The sequence below is a fragment of the Tetrao urogallus genome (genome assembly GCF_951394365.1).
Source record: "Tetrao urogallus genome assembly, chromosome: 2".
Taxonomy (NCBI): Eukaryota; Metazoa; Chordata; class Aves; order Galliformes; family Phasianidae; genus Tetrao; species Tetrao urogallus.
In genome coordinates this window covers 51,033,287-51,051,477 of record NC_136814.1, presented here as the reverse complement: position 1 = coordinate 51,051,477, position 18,191 = coordinate 51,033,287, and the positions used below count along the sequence as shown (strand labels likewise).

Sequence of the window (18,191 nt, the reverse complement as noted above, 5' to 3'; positions counted from 1 at the left end):
ATTGCTACCCTGGTGGAAATAGCACTGGTGTAGTGTGGTGTGAGCAGGAGGCTGAAGAAAACATCTCAATAGTAAAAAAGAGAAGATAGTAGTTACAACATTGGGTTCCTCTGCTCATCTTGTGGGGAGGGCAGGCTTAGGCGAGGATTAGAGGGAAGAATCCTCACCTCCTGCAGTGTTCTGTGATGGTTTCACAAATGCAGAGCGAGTCTGGCCCTGCTTAACTTGTCCTGACCATTAAAACTAGAATGCAGGTCATGAACACCTGCCTCTGAAAAGCACTTGGCACTGGGCACAAGCCGGAAGGATAACATCTCAAGGCAGCATGTTGCTCCCTCTGTGCTGCTGCTGTTTCAGCTGGGATGTTTCTTTCTTTCTGCTGAGGTGCTGTGACTGACAGGGATGTGCTGTTGCTGACAGCACCAACCAGTTAGCTACAGGGACCCTTTTAATGGGCAGCTTGCCATAGATGCAGCCATCACTTAGAATGCTAGAGGCCACATACTTGTGTTCAGAGAGAGTAATAAAGTAGGCTTTATTTGACTTGTATAAATCTACTTTAATGGGCGTTCTTGCTACCACTTACTTTCATTACCATTTAAATTAGCTGTCCTAGAGCTGTTAATTATCTTTGCAGGTGGATATGGCCATATAACATACTTTCTTTTTTACTGCTCTTGATGTTTTGTACTGATACGTGTCCATAAATAATCGCTGTATTTTTGAGGAGTCCAAGACTCTGTGTGAGGAACGGACCAGCTGCTTCTTCCTGCTTCACCAACCTGACACTTCTACAAGAAGCTCAACTCAAGGCTTCATGCATTTGTCTTTCGAGTTTTTTGGGATTTTTTTGTTTTGAAGTGTCTGGCAAATGAGGGAGCAGAGGAGGAGGGTGCACAGAGAAAGGCAGGAGCCTCTTACCGGGTGCCTTGTGTGCACTCTTGTGCTCGTGGCAGTGAGGCACAGAACACGTGGCAGTGAAGTCGGAAGTCTGCTGAATTGCAGTTTCCAAGCAGCTGAGAACAAGTCAGTCAGAAAATCTTCCTGTAGGAAGAAGGAAAAATAAATAGTTAAGATCTTTTGTTATTAAATCAACAAGTTACTGTGACAAGATGGCAAACAAATGGCATCTGTGCTGCACAGCGGTACTGCTCGGGCCAGGTGAGATCCTGTGCAGTTGCAGCCGAGCACCATGGATATCCTACTGAAATCATGGCCTTCTGAGAAGCGTGACTGCTGGCTTGCTGATAAACGAGTAATGGCTCCATGAAGAAGCTCATGCCTGCTCTGAGCTGAGCAGCACCACTGCATGAGCTCACCAGAGTAAGCGACAGATAAACTTACCTGAAACATGGGCCCAGCAGACTGATGGAAAATGCCAGGGAGGAGCAGAGCAGGCACACAGGAATGCTTGCTTGGAGTTTCTGAAGTTGTAACTGGGGTGATGCTTCCCCTGCTAGATTATCATGTTCTGAACCACAAAACACGATCTTCTTCTCTTTTAAACCTTTTGCTTGCAAGAACCTACACTGAACAGATTATTGTGTACAGCCTCACAGTGTGCGCTGAGACTGTCTCCTAGGGACACTCCCTGTATAGATGCATAGTGCACCTAAACAGCAGGCTTATGCATGCTTCTTACAATTCTCTAGTCTTTGATGCAGCTGCCTGCATCCTATCCCTAGAAGCACACCAGGTAGCTCCAAGCTAAGCTCCCTATTGGGCTGTGAGAGAGCCTTAATCTCTAGAGGATGATTCTGCTATCCCCAGCTGTGTATCTTGTGGCTTAGCTTCAGGGTCTGACAGCCTGAGTTGCACTGGAATAAAGTTGTTAGGCTCCAAGAGCAGCATGTTCCAAAAGAACTGTCCTTGTCCATATGCTATTTTAGTGGAAAGTACGTGTGTTGTTTAGGGTAGGCTTGCTGAGAACAAAGACCAGGATGGTGTTTTGGAAAAGTGGAAGAAAACTACAAAAGGTGCCATTAGTCTCCCTACAGGCAGAGCAATATTTTGAGAGGCTAGCAGATAATTTCAGAATAGCTGAGGCGTGTTCTTAAGCCATTAAAAGAACTGCACTTAGAAGAGACCTGTTCTGATATGGGGGGAGGGAGCAGTCATTGTCCTGAGCTGAAGCAAAACCAGGTCCTTCTTGCTGCTGTTCAGGCAACACTGCTCATGCTTCTGCTTCTCAGCCTCAGAAACCACACCTTGTATTTTACTTTCTATGCAGAAATGAGTTTAACAAGGAAAGCACTGTGGTCTGCCAGGACTGCAGCTATCTCTATGCAGATAATGCCTAAGCCTTGTTTCCACGGTGGAAACTTACTGGCAGAATAATACCAGCATTACTGCTGTAGTTACACTGATATGTGTTCCTCCTGGGGATATCTGTTCCAGAATAACTATAGCAGTCTATTCAAGGTAAGGCTACTTTATTTTAGGTGACAGAAATAGGTTAATATATACATGTCAAAAGAAAATGTTTTTATTAACTTTTTTTTTCCCCATACATGTTCTTGCATATGATTTCTAACTGAAATAAAATATCTTCGGGTGGATTAATAAAAAGAAATAACTTAGAATAAAGAACTTCTCAAACAAACTGGATAACATTAGGTTGTATATACTCTGTACACCTCCCTCCAGGGGCAGTTTCTTTGTCTTTAAACAAAATGAAAATGAAATGTAGCATGGACAGATGATGTATCTCCTTAAATAAAAACCTTTATGCAAACTTTTGCATTCTTACTATTACTTCTACAGGAACATCGAGAGGATGAGTTCTACAATTCTAAATTATTATTTGTATTCTCCAAGCTGTTTTTGTTTTGTTCTAGGTCAAGCAGTTTGTTGAACCCTTCTGACAGTGCACCACTGTCTTCATCATCACTGAATGTCACCCAGTGACTGGGGAGTTTCAAGTTTTCTGGACTGTGTGCTGCAGAAACTGCTGACGGCACCTGGCTGGAAAGATGGCAGGCAGAATCTGTGTCCAAGTCCAAGAGATTAGTGTTCTTTGCAAGGGAGCTGCTATCCGAGAGCAGCGGAGGCTGGCCTTCTGCTACAGTAATCAATTCTGTACTGGGTGCCAGCTGTGGGACTGTGTTATTTCCTTGGCTGGCAGTGAGTGTAGGAACTGAGAGGGCAGAGCACGTGGAGGCAACCTGAAGGACAGAGTCCTGAGGCTGGGGGCAGCCAGGATTGTTGTTGTTGGAGTTGAACATTAACTCTCTAAGAAGTGAGCTGTCACTGCTCTGGAGAACTTGCAGATGAAGAGCTGCAGGAGCTGACTTTTTTCTTCGTGGTGGCACCTTTGGGATGAAGGAAGCGTTCTGGGGAGGCAGTGCGTTGGCCTCAGCTGTGCTTGGGGAGTTGGGCTGCTTGTCACTGCTCCCCCTGCTCTCCTGAGGCTTCCCAGGTTGTGATGTTCTGGGCTTAGGGACTGGAGTAATCTTGGTCGGACTGAGAATAGCTGCATCTTCTAGACAGGGCTCTGGCAAGCCAAAGGGATTCTGTATTGTCTGCTGGTCAAATCGCTCTTCTCTAGATGTGGCCTGAGAGGGTGAAAAGGAGTAATAAATTTGAGAACAAACATGGTACCTTAAACTCTGAGTCGCTTCCAGTGCAAGTTTTACTGATGGCATTGCTGAGAAAAGCTGACAGTACTGAAAAAAACAAGCAGTGCAGACAGGCGGCTTGACAGCACCATTTGAAACTATGCTTGTTTGATTCTTCCTCAAGCATTATGCCTTGGACCAGTGTCCAAGCATGCTATCTGAGGACAAGGATCCTCCAGCCCTGTTCACTCTCTGCATGAAAAATACTTCTCTTTCTGAGCATCTCTTTCTCATGTTAGGATTTAGCTCCAGGCTGAATTAACACAGTTCTGAAGAGTTATTTATTTGTTACATCTCCCTGCTGCCTAGTATTATTTAAGCAAGAATGCGTGAGGGCTGAATTAATGGGGCCATGAGCTCACGCCTTTGGCCATGTTCTAGCACGTAAGCTTGAAGGACAATTGGCTTAAACTAACTTAAGAAAGGTATTAATGGCATTTGCACGTCTCACTGATGCTAGGAACTGAAGCTAAAAGCAAATTCTCAAAATGCAATTTAGTTTGTATGTTTTTGCTATTTAAAAATACAGAAATGTAAGAAATAGTCCAAAAGGCTGTGGTTGCTTCAGATTTCTCATGCTCACTGTATGTAATCAGTGTAGCTGAATGAAAACATTTTAATGCTTTACTGCTGTCCCATAATATTAAACGTAATATATAGGTTTCTTTAATGCAGTCCAAATATTTGATGGACGTATCCTCTGCCTAGCTCTCTGTAGGCTGCTATTGAGTTACCTTTGCATCCCTTTTTAATAATAGAAGTGGATTGAATAGAGATTTTCTAGTACAGCACTCTGCTCTGAACTCACTTGGGGGAAGAGGTGGAAGTCTGACATGAGAGTCAAACTGAAATAGAGAAATTCCTGCAAAAGCTTTCATACAACACCAGGATAACAGTGCCTCTAGCACTTTGTAGGAATGCCCTATGCATGGAGGAAGGATAAACATAAAATAAATAGACTAGTCTTAGTTTTTGAGTGATGAAGGAAAGGGCACGCAGGGTGCTGCCTGTTTTTAATTCTTACGTGATTCAGATAATGGAGATGGCCCAAACCCCATTAGACAGGGGTGAAGGCCTTTGCAAGAGTCCTAACTTAGCACAGAGCTTGCTGAGGCTCTGTCTAAGGAAGAATCTAAAAGGTTACATATTTTTGTCTTGAACTTCAACTGCTGCATTTCAGCTGTTCTAAGAGGAAAGAAATTGTAGACAGTCTGTGTAGAGACCTGACAGAGAGACACATTAAGAACCCACACCTACAGGTTTGTATTTTTAAGATCCTGATCTGTTGAGTAGAATCCAAAATCCAAAGTGAAACACTGAATCCCATTATCAGGCATGTGAAAAAATAGTTGGATGAACAGGACAGTGAACAGCATATGGAGAAAGAAGCTGACACAGTACGGAGCAGAACACTCCGGCTGTGGTTAAAAGTAAGCACTGTGATAAGGGAGAGATGACTCTTAAAACCTGCACATCAGCTGCCTTTTTCTATTTGGGATTCAAAGCAGAATTTTATTCTGAAGATGTGTACCTCTGCCTTATAGTAAAGCAGCTGGGCTTTGCCCTTTAGTTTAATAAAAAGCCAAAGAGTGCCAGTATTGAAAAAGTCAGAAATTTCTGTGCAATTCTGTACCTGGAAGTCTTTCTTCCTGATTTTACTGAAAACAATCAAACAAAACAAACAAACAAGCAAAAATGTAGCTACAGGTGATGCAAAGATGGCTCTGATGCTTCATAATCAACAGAGTAAAAACACAGGAAGAAAAAAAGCATAGAGGGTGACTTCCACATGAGACAGTCAGTGGTTTCTTGTGGTCTCCTCCTTAAAACAAAGCTGATGCAATGAGGAGAGGAAGCAGAATACTGGAGCCATGACACTTTCACAGTCAGTGCCACATACCTTGACAGTGCTCAGACAAACCAGGAGTAACGACATCTAGGAAAACAGACTCACAAAGAGAAAAGCTGAGTAAAAACCTGAGGTTCCTTTCCTTTCTTGACTGCCTCAAACGTTTTTATGACTACAGCAAGCAATACCATTTCAGAGCCTGCTGACTAAGAACTGGGCACTGTTTAAACATTAGGGCTTCAAAACAACTGCTTAACAGCTCCCCCACACACACCCTTTTTTCATCCTTCACACCATTTAAGGCTCCAACTCACATTTTCCATCTTGGCTCCAGCCCTTTGCAGGGGTACTGGTTTCTTCGTAGTTGGAACTTTGGGTGGAGGCCGATGGGGCACAAGTGCTGGTCCTGTCTGTGGGCCCTGAAAGGACAGGGACTTTGTGATGCTGGGAACAGGCTCAGGTTTGGTGAACGTTTGGTTTCGAGTTGGAGCAGGCTTCAGTGCATCTTCCTGTAATCCTGAAAAGCAAAACCAATTAGTGTCTTAGCAGCAAAATACCTCCTTTTACAGTCATGTTTTCCAAAATGTGCATGGTCTAAAGGGCATATACAGTGCTGATGCCCAGAATGCATGTTTTAGAAAAACAGATCTCTGTGAACCTGTGTCTGGAATTCGTAAGTGACGTTTTGTAAACAGCAGTCGAGGAAAACCTTCCCTGTATGAAATGCTTCATGCCAACACGCGGCGCTGTGTCACCATTGAGCCAAGTGGGTTTAACACTGCTGGGGTGCAGAAATACTGGGCTCACATTCTGAGCCTCCCTTTGCTCCAGTTCTCTGATCTGGATAAACAAGGTGACAACACTGAGTGCTTCCTGTAAGCAAAGAATTGTAAATGCTAACTAGGGTAGAGCACAAGCTATTGAAAGCGATGCTGACTAGGCTCGTTTCCTTACCCAAACTGATGAAATGAAATTTCAAAATTAATGGGGAGTAAACCTGATTTCAAAGATAAATGTACAGCAGTGTCTGAAGAACAACCATCAAAGTGCCTTTATGATATTCCTAATTAAAATGGATTATTCCAGACTGCACTGTGTTTACAAACAAAGGGGGTTGTTCTTCTCCTAAACTGAGCACCTTGCAGACTCAGTGCTCTCCAATCATAATGCATTCTTTCTTCTTTATACAGCATCAGCAAAAAAAGGCTGCTTGACACTCCAGAGAGCATATTCACACGGCCTAAATTTCCTGCTCTGAGTTGCCCTTGTGAAAAACTCTCATCTCCATGGCTTTGACAGAGAGCCTATAGAGAGTAGCCTTTCTGCACAGATATTTCAGCTAAAGGTACTACAGACTTCTATGCAGGCAGCAACTATACTTGTTATGCAAATGTGAATAAAATCCAGGTTATTTCTCCTACTGCTGTATTTGCTCTATAGCTCAGTTAGGAACAGTGAACATCACTAAGTGGAGCAGCAAATGTAACTCTGAGGTAACACAAGCACTCGATTCCAGTTTTCTTTTAATTTTTCAGACTAGATCTGGACATCAATAATCCAAATGCTCATAGCAACAGGTTCTGCAACAAAATATTCAACTTGAGTTACCTTGGAAAAACAAGGCCTGCATTATCAAAACTGACAGATAACACTAAGAAAAGTCTTATAAGAATGTGCATGTCCATGTTCAGCAGAGCCTCTGAATAGAAATAAACGCATTCGGGCTATGACAGCAGAAGGATAAATACACTTGCAGAATTCTGTATTTAAAGATTTTTGGAAAGTCCATTAGAAAGCTAGGCTTACCTCCTTTAGCTTCCATAAGACATCTGATAGCTTCTTCTGCTTCCTCAGCAGTAGTGGTTTTGATTTGCTTGACATTGTAAGGTTTACTTATTCCAGTACGAACTTTAGGCTTCGATAAAAAATACAAAAATGAGTAATGCTGAATCATTTTTTCTTGTGTACTTGTGATCTTATGGCTAAGCTCACACACCTGTAAAGCTCTGGTTTTGCCAATGGCTGTTCAGAAATCTAGAAATCCTACAGAAATGGTGGAGAGTCTTTTGGCAAGCACTGGGCCTTTGTTATCAGCTGAGGAGAAAGGCAGATAGCTAACTGCCACAGCTGGTCCCTTAGCCATCCCTTGTTCAATGCATTATGGTTTCCATCTAATAAGACAGGAGTGGGGAAGTGTTTCCACATTTGGGTATTGATTTCCCTGTTGACAGGGTGGCAGCCTTGCTGGCACCAGAAGACTTTTCCTGGATGTCAGGCTCTGGGGCATCCCATCAAAACAAGATAAGAAGAGAATTAAAGCACATTATGGTGGTGCTCAAAATTCAAGTTAGCATTCGTCAAAGAACATCATAGAAAATGAACTAGCAGTGCCCTGGATGTGCACCATTCTCTCTCCTTGCTCTTCAGCCTCTCCTTCTTGACAATTTAACACTATTTTTCTCAGGTCCAGATGGTCCTATGGTCTAGTATTACAGTACCACACACTCATCTTAGCATTTCCAGCTCAGGCAGGCAATGGACTTCCTTCCTTATACGACAAAAGCATTACGTACTTGATGCTCAATGTCTGCATGGATGAGGGAGATGAAGATGATGCCACATGGCCACACTGAGAGGCAGGACTCACCGGCTGCTGAGGGGCTCCAGGCAGCAGCTTTGCTGTGGCCAGGATGGAGCAGGTGGAGTGGCTTCCTGAAGAGAGGGAACCATCTGAGGAAGACTTTTTGCCTGATGTTCCAGCTGAAAGAGGAATAAAAATGGCTTGTTGCTCTCAGAAATCTGCAATGACAGATTACTCTCTTTGAAACATGTTTGTGAGAAATGAAAGAGACACTGTCACTGTCCCTGCTCCTCCAGGTGACAGGCACATTAGGTAAGACCTTCCTGAGGGACATCAGAGTCCTTCTGCCTGGGCACCAAGAGGAGCACACTTTGATCTAGAAGGAATAAATGGGCTGAAGCTGTTACTGCCTTAAGTCTAGGATGGAAAAACCTGAACACAAATGAAATCATGAGCTGTTTCAGGAAGGATTTTCCTAGTTAGTCTAACAATTTCTTAGTTAGTCTAACTAACAATTTAGTTAGCTGAGCAATAACGCTGCCTTCCAGGCATACAAGTACTAATGCCAGCATTGTCACTTCTGTACAACAGACTCAGAAATGAACAGGAATAATGCTGAAGAACTCATCTTCCAGCAACGAGTCTGACAGAACCTTTGAATTAAGACTGAAAAATATGAATATAGGGCTGCAAAAACCAATACAGTGTACAGCTTGTGTCACACTGAAGACCCAGATAATTATCTGGATTTAGCAATTGGCATTCTATCAAAAGCAGCTATAAGAACAAGAGCAATGTAGTACTGACAACTTCTTGGGTGAGTAGAACTCAGGTAAACAGCACCTTTGTGTGTGAACATGAAAATGAGCAAGAGCTACTTGCAAAGTAAAGTAGAAAAGGCCAAATAGTACAGAACAAGCATTTTGTCACAGCTTTTAAAAAGAAGATTACAGTTAAGTCAGACACAAGGAAATATAAGAAAACACCCAGCAACTTTCTAAGCCAGCAGGCATAAATAATGGTATTTATTGTGACAAAGCAGCAGGTCAACTCGTTGAACTGAGTGATGAGTTAGTGTTGTCATACTGTACTCACTAAAGCATGGAGCCTTTCTTTAAGGAATACCTGTCACCCTAAAAACAGACTTCCCCCATTGCTAGCTTGGCCGTAGGCAGACTAAAACAGACTGGGAAGCAAACAGAGCAGCAGCTTGACATTTCAAAACAATGTCATTTTCTTCATCACCCAGAGATGGCAGGCAAAACTGTTCAGCTGAGGCCAACACTATGTAAAAGAAAGTTAAACTCACCAGGAGGAGGAGGCCTCTGGGGGGGCTGGAGTGGGCGAGGCCTATTAGGAACAGACAGAGACCTGCTTGGAGACCTGCGGTGATGCTCCCCGCCTGCCTCCAGGTCCAGCTTCAAATCAACCAGGTCTGCATCATCTAGGGCAATTTTAGAAAGGATCCATGTCAGACACTTGCTGAAGAGCATGCAACAAATCTGGGCCATCTGTAGAGAGGCAATGACGAATGGCCATCCCAAGCCAGGTATCTCAGCAACAGCACACTGCTTCTTTCATCCTGTTTGCTCCTCTGGAATAGCTCCCTGCTCCCACCTGAGAAACATCCACCCAACCTTATGTCAAATGTTTCCCTCTCTCCTTTTCCAGCATTTGTTAACTGTTCCTGCTGACGCACAGACTGCCTGCATCTGATTTCTGGGTTACTGCTCACCTCGTTACATTGAAAGCTTTTCACAGGCAGACTTCAGTGACCTGGCATCATTCAAACTCAGGCACAGCAGCCATGGGAAAGTGAGTCACGATCAGTTCCCTATTATTCCCTCATGAAGGCCACAATTATCTTGGAAGATTAAGCAACCTTCCTTGCTCAGAACTGTTTTTGTGTCTCAGAAAGATCTATCTGAATCACTCCCTCATTAAATCTCTCTGCTTTCCAGCAATGTTTCATTACAGGTACACCTGCCTCAATGTGATAGCCCTCAGATGCACCTGAAATGACTGTGCTATTGCACTTTCACTCCACTTTAGCCTCTCTAATGGATGGAGAGGAGTAGAGATGGCTTTCAGCTCCCAGCCAACTGCACTGGGGGCTTTCACCTCAGTTGTCTCACCTCCTTCCCCTACCCAGCCTTGCAGAAATGGCCTCTAGGGCTCCAGAACCCACTTGGTTTAGTTTTGTCCCTGTGGTTTGGAGAGGAGGGGGAAGGAATTGACAAGCAGCAGTCTTTCCTGCTTTATTATTCCTGCATTCTTAGACGAGTTCCTGTTTTTCAGAAAGTTGTACTCTCCAGGGAATGCTGAGCTGCCTCACACTTTCCTGCTCCCACTCAGCACCAGATGGCAGCCACAGAGACACAGCCTGTGATCTGCCCAGCCTGCCCCCCCCTTCCTTCTACATTTTCTCTAAGCAGCAGATATGGCCTCATCAGTATGATCCGAGGTGCCATGCAGATGCCTAAAGGCACAGCTGGAAATTCTGGCAGTAATACTGAGCACAAGACAAAAATCAGCCACCGCACTATCCCTCCTGCTTAAAAGACTGCTGGGTTTTGGCAATGGCTCTCAGGAACGTCTGACCTCAGAAACACTCATGCACACTAATGTGCTCCTGTCCTTGGTTTCTTCTGCATCCAGAACCAGCCCTACAGCCATCATACCTTTGACAGGAGGCGCTCAGGCAGAACTGAGGCATCTGGAATAGCAGAGACTTTCAAGATGGACTGAATACATCATATTTTGACTTTGCAAGACCAGCCTCTCAAACTCCTTCAAACTATACTCTGTAGCCTCCTACATACTTTTTTTATATATTTTTTGTGTGTGAAGAAGAGCTAGTGCAGTTGAGAGGAATGCCTGCAATTCTCTGTAGTGTAATGAATCATCACATCAAATAGTAGGCCAGAGCTGTTTGGAGGGCAAGCCATCTCATAGCACAAAGTGATAGTTTTCACTGTATTTAATAATGACAGATTACTCATTGGCTCAGGGCTAAGTTTCTGGGTCTGTCTATACACTGCACTCAGCATACAGCTTAAGGTGGGTCAGAAAGCTGTATATCGCTGTGATTGTTTGGAATGTCTGCCTGTGTAAACTAAAGAATTTCGTTTAATCTTTATGAACTCTGCTTCTGACTCAGCCTTTAAAGGCATTAGAGTTTTCACTTTTACGTCAGAAGATTCTCTTCTATGAGAGTGCAGAAAGAGCTTCTGAATCACCTGCTGATGGCAATGAAGTGTTTAAGATGCAACCCAGCCTGTTTCAGCTTGGCCACTGAGGCCTGTCTTGATCACATGCCAATGTAATAAGGCTGCAGTGTGGCTAGTTCTTGCTGCAGCTTGTAGATGTAAAGCTGTTGCTATGAAGAGAATACTTTACAGAATAATTTCTTAATAATGTATAAACAAGCCAGGTGACCAGAAAAACAGAGTGGCGTATTTGCAAAGCTCTGAAAGAATGAATATACTTGTAGTATGAACCTCAGCTCCTTCAGAAATATAAATAAAATAGAAGCAAAGAGAAATCTTAACCTTTGAAGTTGGTTGTTTGAACACAACTTCCTCAACAGCCCGGCTTGCTCCAGTCTGTGCTGCCACAGCTACAGCTCAACAGACAGAACACAGCTCATCACCAAATCAACAGCAATTCTTGGATTTGACTTTGCTCTGGCCCTTACCAATAAGGAAATAAAGTACAGAAGATTTTGTATTTTATGTCCTGGTGCTGTACAATATCAAATGAATTAAAAGAAATTTATTAAGACTCTAAAAGGAAACTGGCATTTCTCAGCACTACCACCTTGCCCTGGGCTGGAATGAGGTAAGATCTAAGCTTTATTATTTGTATAGCTGTGTTGTCTTGGTTACAATCACACGCTCAATAGTTGTTGAGCACTGCATGAACATGTATCAAAAAGATAATCATCATCTTCAAGAGACCTACAATCAAATATAAACAAATAAGAAAATACAGACAAAAGGAGAATAGGCAACAAGTGTTCAGGTGTTATTTAAGGAACATACACAATTTACCTTTATACAGCCGTGAGTTTTGTCCAGATTTGGTTGGAAGAGCTGTGGATGAAAGGTGTCCAGAACCATCAGGCAAATATTCTGCTGCGTCTGCTTCCAGGTGTTGACACAAAGCATCATCTAAATACTCATCTTCATCCTCCACTATATCACCTGAATTAAAATGTTAAATAACACAGACTTCATGAAAAAGTACATAAATGAATTGAACATACACAATGGGCAGGCTTCTTTTATAATCCATGGGTTCATTACAGTTTATTTCTATTTAGACAACTGTACCACACATTGGATTTGCTGACATGTTCTGTTAACACTACACTGATAGGCCAATCTTAGCAATACTTCTCTGGCCAGGAATAGTGCTGGGTCACAGTTTTACTTACAATCCTCTTTATAAGCGGTGTGGCTTCACTGCAAATTAAAATACCAGCAACACTCAAATTCTGTGCAATTAAAGCCGGGAAAACAACTTCTCACAATTTACCTTACAAACCTGCTACTCACCTTCTGAATCATAGTCCAAACTCGAGAAGTCAAAATTTTCTTCCAAAAGACAGGAATTTGCAGTGGGGGACATGGGGACAACACTGTCCCGTTTCCGAGCTATTTCCTCCTGAAGTCCCTTCAGCCAGTCCTTAGTTTTGGGACGGATCTTCACTGTCCTGCCTCTGACCTAACACAAAAAATTATTTCCCCTTTGTCAAGCAGGGCACAAAACAAAAACCTGAGCAAGTTAAGTGTTGCTGCTTGCTTGTAAGCAATATAACTAACGCTTCATCTTCAATAATAAACAAAAAGGAAGCACACTTTATATCCTCATAACAATTTTTCAGACTGTAATGATGTTCTTGAAAGAAAAGCTTCAAAGCTCATTAGGAGATGCTGCTGCATTTGGGGGTTAATTGAGAAAGAAGCAAAGTATCAGCTATGTATCAAAATGATGCTGTGATATTCATAACGGAGTGGGAGGGTTCCTTTTTTTAAAGCTACTGACTAAATACACAGAACCTCGTTACCTGCTGCCATCTGTAAGGAGGCTCTGCTCAGAAAATCTCAGATATGAGAGTCAGTGTACTGCCTGATTGATGGTTGATACAAAGATTAAGACGGCAGCTGATTGTATGTGTTACTCCATGACATTTAGGGTAACAGATATCCAAAATAGTGTCTTTGCCAGCACTACTAGCTTGGAAAGTTCCTGACTCTGGTTCCTAGCCCCTTCACACATTGTGCATATCCAATAGTGTTCGATCCTGTGCTATAATTAAATCAATGAAATGAGCCAAATTAAAAGATAAAACTCCAAATATGAAAGAACAACAACAGTTAAATCCACTGCTTCAGTATTGAGTTTACAATGCAGCCCCACACAGTCAGCATAAAGGATGGGGGTGATAATTTGTAGCGTATATGTGTGGGAAGGAAGAACAAGGGATTAGAATATAAATTCCTTACAGCTAATGCTGCACTTGCCACAGAGGGCAATGAATCATGTTGTTCTAGCCTGGGAGAAGGAGTTTAGAGGGTACACTTAAAGGAAACAAAAATCTCTAAACAACAATCTTGAGCATGCTTTGGCAACAGTATAAAGGCACAGCCTCTAGAGCTTCAAGTGCCAAAGGAATGGCCAAGTCCATGTATTTTGTAGTGGTATCCCAAAGCACTGCTTAGGAACTCCAAGAAAAGTTACTTTCTGCCCTTCGGAAACTAAAATACTGCGTTAACATTAAGAAGTTCAGCAGCTGGGAAAGCCAAGGACTTTGTGAGCATGAAGGTTCTTTGGATAAAGTTAGTTAAATTTCTAACTAAATTAAGTATCTCATTCTAAGCAACCACTTTTGAGAAACCTGGTATGAGATCATTATGGTAAGTATGAGATGGTCTTACTTTGATACCATCTATATCCATAACACGAAGTGCTGACTTGCTGTCTGCAAATGTTACCAGCATTTGGCCTCCACTGATCCTAGTGAAAAAAGACAGAGGAGAGAAAACAGTGCACTTCACCAGTGAGTAAAAAACCTTAAATGCAACCACGGTCACTTTGTTGAGCTATTTATTTGGTTCCAGCTTTATTTTACTCATAACTACATTTTGGAGAGAAGCAAGCAACCTATGAATCCCTGCTGAGCTCCTCCCCTTCCCCCCTCCTCCTCTGTGTGACCCCAGTGACACACCTGCCCTGAAGAAGCGTAACACACCTTGGCAGCTGTTGACAGGATATCCAGTCCAATAACTACACTCCCTTACAACTTTCCTTGGCATACTCCTCCTCAACCTCAGAGGACACATGATGTCCCAAAGATTTTTACATCATCAAGCTGTCTAGTGAGTGTGAAAGAGTGCTGGAAGAAAGCACAACTCCTCAGGGGAAGTGAAGCGCGGCCAGAGGAGCAGCCAGCAGAAGCAATGCACCTAAGCAAAGCCTAGATTATTTCTTTAGCAGGCTGACAAGAAAGAAAAGATATCCAAAATATATATATTTCATTTCTAATGAAGAATTAAACATAATGGAATTTCATGTACTGCTTTCCACTAAAAAATGGATTCTGTCTGGATATAAAGGGAATTGCTAGTCTGTGTTTTTTAACATGATAACCACCTGAAATCCCAAATTTACCTGACCAGAACAACAGTGCCATAATCCTCAAACATCTGCATAAGCTCTGTACGCAGGTCCTCAGGAAAATCATTTTTCTCTTCTGGCACTGGTGATAGCAGATTTACCACTACTGTGGCATCCAGTGGTCCCTGGAAAGATGACACTTCCTGGAAAACACTCTCACGAGCTCCTTCATTGACTTCCTGGACTTCCACTTCTACAATAGCTAACACAGGCCTACAAGAAATAAAGGAGAAACACCTATTTAAAACTAAAATCAACATTGCCCAGTTGCCACTTACATAAAGTTAAAAACAATTCTATACATCTCTGGTCATTTTTAAGTCCACAGTGTCAAAGTCCATTACAAACAATTAGTTAATCACTTCCTTCTTAGGCATACCAGGCTTAGTGTGTATGCTCTACACAGAAAGAGAAGCAGAACAAATTACTTAAAGTCTCACTGTAAGATAGCACTGTGGTGCTGGAAATTTGGGAGTCTAATGGATTGCTTCATTTCTGCTACAGAGAAAAATCACGCCTTGAGCACTGTTAACTGTATTTACCAGTTCTTCATTAACTGAGTGTAACGGTGAGGACACACCACAGACAAATTCAAATAACAATTGCATGCAGCAGTTCTAGCAAACCTCTAGTCTAAGATTACCAGGATACTTTGCTCCTTTCTAACTAGCCATCTCCCAGAGCCCCTGCAGAACAGGAAGGCCATCTATTCTGCTAAGCATGGCCACACAAAGATGCCTGTCTTCCAAAAATTAAGGACTAAGTACTCTAAGGGTTCAATGTGGCAACAAACAGAATAAAACAGCGCAGTTTGAAGGGGCTTTCAGTGAACAACTAGTCTTAGTGCCTGACCACTTCAGAGCTAACCAAAAGTTAAAGCACATTATGAAGAGCACTGCCTTGACAACTGACAGGAAGAGCACCTCCCTAGGAAGCCCATTCCAGTGTTTCACCATCCTCATGGTAAAAGAATGTTCCTAATATCCAGCCTGAGCCTCTCATGGTGCAGCACTGTGCTGTTCCATCATGACCAGGGAACAGAGCTCAGCATCTCTCTCTGCATTTTGCCTACTCAGGGAGTTGCAGAGGGCAAGAGTTCACTTCTTGGCTGCCTATTCTCCAGACTGGACAGCCCAGGTCTTTGTTCTCAATCTCTCCTCACAGCACATACCTTCCTGCCTGTCACCAACTTTGTTCCCCTCCTTTGGATGCTTACAAGGGCCTTAACATTTTTTGCATTTTGACATACTGACATGTGTTTGCTACACAGCAATACAATTAGCCAACACAACAAACTTGCTTCTTCAGCAGTTTCTTGCTTATTACCTCTTTGCGTGTTAGATCTAAACACAACTGGGAAAGATGTCTGAAAGACTAAAGCTTGTCTCATCTCCATGAATGCCATCTACATTCTCAGAATTCCACCCGCACACACACAGAGCAGTAACTGGAAAGGCTGCTTCTAACTTTCAGAATTGCTATTTCCTACTTGCAAGAGAATATGCGTTACCAGAATGTATGAATAGGAGAGCCAAGCTAAAAAGTAAAAAGAGAGAAAAATAATGCAGAGGAAATGTTAGCTATTTCTATTAGCACTGTGAATCGTTATGCATTACCATATGCCACAACGATACAGCCAAGCCTTTTTTCTAGCACAAACCTTGGGAAAGCAAAGCTGCTGACTGTAACTCTTTTTACAGTTGAGCCCACTGAAATAGAAAACCAATGTACAAGAGCTATGTTTCACAGATTGCATCCTCAGGGTCCTGTAAAATGAGTGCAGCAGTTGCACCGCTTTGTGGAACACAGCAATGTCAAAGCCCTGACACAGAGAAGTTGATTGCATGAGGTGTGTTCTCTCATTGCTGGAGGGATACAGTACAGTCCTCACATGTGAAGACACCATGAGAAGCACAGAGACAGCTGCCGTGGATCACCGAGCCTACAATGAGGAGCAATATTGTACTGCTTCCAGAGGGGCTGAATGAGTGCAGCAAAGATATTATGAATACAAGGGCATTTCCAAGGTGTATTTATTACAGAATTTGTTTCAGAGAAGTGAAGTAGTGACAAGTTCAAGGAAGAATGTTCATTTATATCCTCAGAGAGAAGCTAATGATTTGGAATCACAGAATCCTTAGAGTTGGAAGGGACCTTTAAAGGTCATCTAGTCCAGCTCCCTTACAATGAACAGGGACAGCCAGGGGCACTGTTCTTTGTTTTCACATCCATCTCCAATCTCCATTTATAAGGGCAGCCCAAAAGTTTAATACTTTTTCTTTGAAGAGGTCTTTGAAGTGGCCCTATAAACACAGCTTACGCCTCTCCAGGCCACACTGTCCCACACAGGACTTTCCACCATGGTAAACATCCCACCATGAGGAAAAAGAAAATAAATATAACAAACCACCAAACGAAACTAAACAAAGAACAACAAAAAAACCTCCAGACTAGGGAACAGAAATTAAGCGTGTGGTGTCTGCTACAATCAGACTCAATTCTGTGCTCTGAAGGTACCATTCAGTATGACACATTCTGGCCTTCTAGAACTTCTGATTATTTGCTTAGGACTTTACCTGTGGTCAGATGCCTGTAGCTCAGCTCTCCCGTAGTACATCAAGGCTCCAGGGGTCCAGGTGTGTCTGACTTTAGTTTCTGCACTCAGATCACTGTCTAGAAGATTAATCTCTCCAGCTGTGCAGCACAAAACATCATTTGAAACTCACTTACAGCTGTTTTTACCAACAGTGAAGAGATAGTTTATTAGGATGTGCTTCACAGATCCTAGCAGTGAGACGTGTTATGTTGTTACCAGCAAAATGGCAACCTGAATGTCACTCAATCACTTGCACAATTTGTGTTGATCAAGGGTCATATTAGTATTTTTCTCCCTACCCTCCTTCTGAGCATGGAAAGAAGTATTTGTGAAATACACTGCATACCTGAACAGTACATGCAGAGCGAAGAGAAAGGAGAGACCAAATACTTATGCTATAATGCATTAAAGCAACAGAAAGCTCTCCGGACACTATGCTAGAGTGGGGTTTTACATCATTGTCGGTAATAGTAAAGTTTTTAGGTCACTTTTTGGGCTAATGGATAACTATTTCTTGCCTGCAGAGCTGGAAAAAAAAAAAAAAAAAAAAAAAAGCAAGGAAGCTTCACCATCAGTAGAAAAGGAAAGGATCTATGGCAGCTATGGTGACACACTGATTAGAAAAGCTTTGCAGGGTTGGGAAGTTGCATAAACAGATAGCAAAATACCCACCATGAGCTAGCCCACGTGCAGGGTCTACCTGCAAGCTCTAAAGCAAGGAACCTGCAGGGAACCACTCCTACATGGTGTGGGCTCTTGCAGACATGCTAGATGGAGTACACATAGAACATGGGATCCATTGGCTCAAGTCCTCCCAGGCATTAGTCTTACCATACAAAATAAAGAACATGCTTTGAAAATGCTGAA

The 18,191-nt window shown here is 42.7% G+C and overlaps 1 protein-coding gene across 1 annotated transcript in view; it reads right to left on the bottom strand.

The window, feature by feature from the left end:
• Window positions 1–2,783: 2,783 nt before the first annotated feature.
• The window catches only part of SYNJ2 (synaptojanin 2), a gene marked incomplete at both ends in the record, with an annotated part of 65,593 nt that continues 50,185 nt past the window's right edge, over window positions 2,784–18,191 (bottom strand). Inside the window, 10 exons of the mRNA XM_079550572.1 lie at window positions 2,784–3,554; window positions 5,781–5,983; window positions 7,273–7,381; window positions 8,114–8,226; window positions 9,357–9,491; window positions 12,100–12,252; window positions 12,607–12,775; window positions 13,990–14,068; window positions 14,723–14,941; window positions 17,305–17,422. Coding sequence (XP_079406698.1) covers window positions 2,784–3,554; window positions 5,781–5,983; window positions 7,273–7,381; window positions 8,114–8,226; window positions 9,357–9,491; window positions 12,100–12,252; window positions 12,607–12,775; window positions 13,990–14,068; window positions 14,723–14,941; window positions 17,305–17,422 — 2,069 coding nt within the window. The remainder of the gene's footprint in view (window positions 3,555–5,780; window positions 5,984–7,272; window positions 7,382–8,113; window positions 8,227–9,356; window positions 9,492–12,099; window positions 12,253–12,606; window positions 12,776–13,989; window positions 14,069–14,722; window positions 14,942–17,304; window positions 17,423–18,191) is intronic.